The sequence below is a fragment of the Cannabis sativa genome, chromosome 7 (genome assembly GCF_029168945.1).
Source record: "Cannabis sativa cultivar Pink pepper isolate KNU-18-1 chromosome 7, ASM2916894v1, whole genome shotgun sequence".
Lineage (NCBI taxonomy): Eukaryota > Viridiplantae > Streptophyta > Magnoliopsida > Rosales > Cannabaceae > Cannabis > Cannabis sativa.
The window spans coordinates 8,116,175-8,121,073 of NC_083607.1; the positions used below are offsets into that span (position 1 = coordinate 8,116,175).

General features: G+C 36.2%; 1 protein-coding gene across 1 annotated transcript; it reads right to left on the reverse strand.

Moving 5' to 3' along the window:
* Positions 1-2,212: 2,212 nt before the first annotated feature.
* On the reverse strand, positions 2,213-4,314 carry LOC115698217 (cytochrome P450 CYP82D47). The gene is made up of 2 exons (XM_030625418.2): positions 3,172-4,314; positions 2,213-3,095 (listed from the first exon to the last, which is right to left on the reverse strand). The coding sequence occupies exons 1-2, from the start codon at positions 4,120-4,122 to the stop codon at positions 2,445-2,447; spliced, it is 1,602 nt and encodes a 533-aa protein (XP_030481278.1). The 5' UTR covers positions 4,123-4,314; the 3' UTR covers positions 2,213-2,444.
* Positions 4,315-4,899: the final 585 nt, after the last annotated feature.

A 4,899-nucleotide genomic window follows, 5' to 3' on the forward strand; every position in this document is an offset into this window, starting at 1 on the left:
TATTTGGGGAGATAAAACAAAAACTTTGGAATCAATTTTCTGCCTCGCAAGAGCAATTGTTTTCAGTTGGTGGCAAGGAAATTCTTCTTAAAGTTGTTGCCCAATCTATTCCAACTTTTGCAATGAGGTTCTTCCGTCTCTCTAAATCCCTTATCAACAAAATTGAAGTTATGATGAACAAGTTTTGGTGGGGTTTATACTCTCGGGCTCAGGTATTAATTGGAAAACTTAGACTATACTTTGCCACTCTAAAGTAGAAGGTGGATTGGGTTTTTAGAGTTTTGTTCACTTTAATGAGGCCTTATTGGCCAAACAAGCTTGGCGTATTTCCTCAAATCCTACATCTCTAATGAGTTGTATACTTAAGCCATGATATTTCAAAAACATTTCTTTCTTAGATACGGGACCTCGATCTTATCCGTCCCTAACTTGGCAAGGGATTGTTTGGGGTAAGGAGTTGCTAGCTAAGGGCTTAAGATGGAGAGTAGGAGATGGTCATAGCATCATATGTGGCTCGGATCCTTGGTTTCCTGGGATATCCAATTTTAGACCATTAATTTTCAAAGGTGTTGATCATAATATGAGGGTCTCTAGCTTAATTTCCAAAACCCGTCAATGGAATTTACCAATCTTGAAGACCATATTTTTTGTTTCGGATGTTCAAAAAATTCAAAGTATTCCTCTGGCATTAACATCCTAACATGATCAACAAACTTGGCACTACGAATCAAATGGCGCTTATGCGGTTAAATCAAGCTATACTATTTGGCTACACATTTGGAGGAACAATAACCTACGGTTAGTGGTTTGCAAACTCAATAATAGTGGAAAATTTTTTGGGTGTTAACTATTCCATCAAAGGTCCGAATTTTTCTATGGAGAGCCATCCATGACTGCTTGCTTGTGGCTGATATTTTGCATATAAGACACGTTGTTGATTCTCCTGTATGTTCATTGTGCCACCTTGATAAAGAAACGATCCAACATGCTCTATTCTTTTGTACTTGTCCTAAGCGAGTTTGGAAATTAAGCTTCATTATTTTCTCTTAGTAATCATCTTACTGGGCAAATGACGCTTAATGAGTTGTTGTTACAAGTTTCTGCAACATGGAATCACTTACAGTTGGAGCAATTTGCAATAATCCTTTGGAGTATTTGGAGTGAAAGGAATAAAGAAAAGAATAGCAAGAAACCAAAATCACATGATATTTTCTTATACTTTGCTATTACTTACCTTGATGAATTTCAAACGGCCATGCACCTCACGAAAACAACCTCTACTGCTACTTCCTCCTCATCACATGCTGCCAACAACAATTCACCTTGGATGAATTCTCCTTCTGGTAGGTTGAAATTGAACACTGATACTGGTTAACAACATGACTAATTCGTCCAATTTCGGTGCGGTTCTTCGTAACTGTGGTGGTGATATTATCGCTGCTATGTCGCTGCCTTTCCCAGGTAACTTTAAACCAGAAATAATGGAAGCTATGGCTTTAATGTATGGTTTGCAATGGCTTAAAGATCTTCAATTACCTATTCATTATATTGAGACTGATTCTCTATAGTGGTTAAAGGATTGTCGTCTTCTCACGCTTCTGTTTCTGATTTTCATAGTGTGTTAACGAATATTTCTCTCTTAGTGTCCAATTTTCCTGGAGTGCAGATTTTTCATATATTTAGATTTGCTAATACTGCTGCTCATTTACTAGCAAAGTATGCTCTTTCGGTGAACTCTATTTGTATTTGGTTGGAGGCTATACCTCCACCCCTAAATGCTTATTGTATTATGAACTCTTTATTTAATATAATAAGCATTTTCATTAAAAAAAAAAAAAAAACCTAAAGCTATGCCGACAAAGGAAAAAATATAGCCAAAGCAAAGATACTACAAATGCTACCTGGCAAACAGAGAAAAAGATATACTAAGGACTCGTTTGGAACGCCGTCTTAGGTCGTATTGTATTGTATTGTATTATATTGAATTGGATTATATATCATATTTTTATATAATACTATGTTAAACTTTAATTTATACTAAAATATTATATATTTAGGTGTCCATCAAATTTAATACTACATATAGTTTTACATAAAAATATTGCATAAAATGCAATTCAATATAATACAATAGACCTAATACGGCGTTCCAAACGAGCCCTAAAAGTATTTTAATAGGGAAATGGAATATCGATAGTGACACTTACACATATAGAATTAAAAGTATTTTCATAGTTTTAGCTATATTTATTCAAGAAAAATGCTCTTATGAAAACATGGAGAAAAAGGGTGTTGATGGTAACACAGATGAGAACAGAGATTATTCGTTTATGAAAACAGAAAGAGTAAAAAACTCAAAAAGAAGTCCTAATTATCAAACGAACTGAAAGCTAAAGAGCTTAATTATTCCCTGTAGATATAATTGTAAAGTAATATATATGTGATCATATGGATGATGAGTGGTAGAGAGAAGGATGAGACAATCGAGGTTTGAGTAGAATCTGAAGGGGAGTTGCTTTTGCATTTGTTAAACCAAAAGTGGGTGTCAAGTCCAGCACTGCCTCATCCGTATAGGTAGAGGAGGAGACCTCAAAAGCTTGAAGAAACGAAGCTAACACCAAGTGAGTCATTTGAAGGCCATAACTTATCCCAGGACAAGACCTTCGACCACACCCAAAAGGGATAAGCTCGTAATGCTTTCCTTTCACATCCACATCCTTGTGTGCTTCCGTCAAGAATCTCTCTGGTTTGAAATCCATTGGGTCTGACCATATTAAAGGGTCCACTTGGATCTTCCAAACGTTGGTAATTAGGCGTGTGCCTTTCGGAATATGATAGCCACCTACGGTGCAGTCTTGGGTGGATTCTCTAGGCCCAGAGAGTGGTGCAGCAGGGTATAACCTTAGTGTCTCTTTCACCACGGCTTGAAGATACACCAAACTTCCTATATCACATTCATTAACTAATCTTTCCTTACCAACATGAAGGTCCAGCTCTTCCTGAATCTTCTTCAACACGCTACTGTGGTTTAAAACTAGCGACAGAGCCCAAACTATCGTTACTGTAGTTGTATCAGTTGCCCCAGAAATAAGATTCTACGCCCACAAACAAAACATATATAAAAAACATTATTAATTAAAATATAACACATATAATTAGTTTTGTACGTACCATGACTGTAGCTTTGTTAACAGTAAAAGCATCATGACCAGCAAGATCAGAAGATGATTGGAGTATCGGTGTCAAGACATCAATGAAATCTGTGTCAAGAGTACTAGTTCGTTGATGATGTTCTTCTAACCATTCCTCAGCAAGACTATCCAATTCCTTGAGCGTTTCCTTCATAGCTTTCTCATGTCCACCAAAGTCGAACCACCTAAGAAAAGGAATAGCATCTCCCACTAAAAAAAGTCCAGTCAAACGGAAAAATTCTCTCATAGCTTTCTGGCATCGCTCAGCCTCTTTCTTCTCTCTCGAGTCACCACCAAAATACCGTTTCCCAGCCACCATTCGAAGACTCACGTTCAGATTTATGTCTGCTATCAACTTCTTCATCTCAACTGACACAAGTCCATCGTTATTAGCTCTGCACTTGTTGTAAATGTCTTCCAAGAAGCTCTGCACTTCTGATTCTCGAACATGTCTGAGTTGTTCCAACTTGGTATTGGAGAGTAACTCCGAGGTTGCTATCTTGCGTAGTTTGCGCCAATAAGGCCCGTAAGGTGCGAAGCCGAAACTAGCGTAGTTCCATCCCAAGATTTCGGACCTGATTAGTTTAGGACGAGTGGAAAAAACAACATCGTTTGTGGTGAAACACTCCTTAGCTATGTCCCTGCTACTTATTACAAGAGCTGGATGAAGTCCGATACGGATGGTGAAAACGGGTCCATATTTGTCAGCCCAATTGGCCAGAGTTATGTGGGGAAGCTGTGATCCTCTTTGAAGATGAAGAATATGGCCTATCAATGGCCATCCACCGCCGGCTTCCGGTGGTTTATTTATGTTGATTCTTGAATTATTATTCCTTTGCTGGATTAGTACTAACAAGGAAAACCCAACTACGGCAATGAATAATCCTACTATAGTCGTATCTAGATAACGGACAAAACTCAGCAACTCCATGGTAATTGATTCACTATGTATAGCACTTGAGTTTGCTAAGTTTCTTTAACTTTGCAATTGCAGCAGAGTATGATTTATCAGTGAATCATTTCTATATATTTCTAAGTGTTATAATTAGTAGTCTTTATCTTTATCGGTAAGAAAGGAATGAATGGTTCATATTTCAATTTTGTTGAAGTTTGTCAGCGTAGCTAGCAGTGTAGTGTCCTGTAAACTCTTCTGATTTGGCCCCTACCCTACCCATACCATCGTATTGAATTAATTTTAAAATAATTCGATCTTGGATGTGATTGATAAACAGGAAAGAGATAAGCATTTTTTTTTAAGAAATAATTGCAACTTCAAATAAAACAATTAAGTACAGGACTGCAATTACTTAATTTAGCCCGATTAAGAATATATAATTTTATTATATAAATTAATATAGGTCTCACAACAATAATTGTATTATTTTTTATTACACTAAATTTAATTTATTTTAATTTATAAATATATTTAGACTAATTAGGATTTTTTCCCCGAACTTTGACATGTATCAAATCATGCTCCCTGAACTTTTAAGGTTGTTAAAAATTTCCCATGAACTATTGAGATTGTTAGATTTAAGAACTTTTGTCTAATTTCATTCAATTTTACTATTTTAGTGATTGTTTATGTACTAAACCATGCTTCCCAAACTTTGATATCTACCAAATCATGTGCATCGAACTTTGACATGTACTAAATCATGCCCCGTGAACTTTAATCCATGTTAGAATTTTTTTACTAAAAAGACTT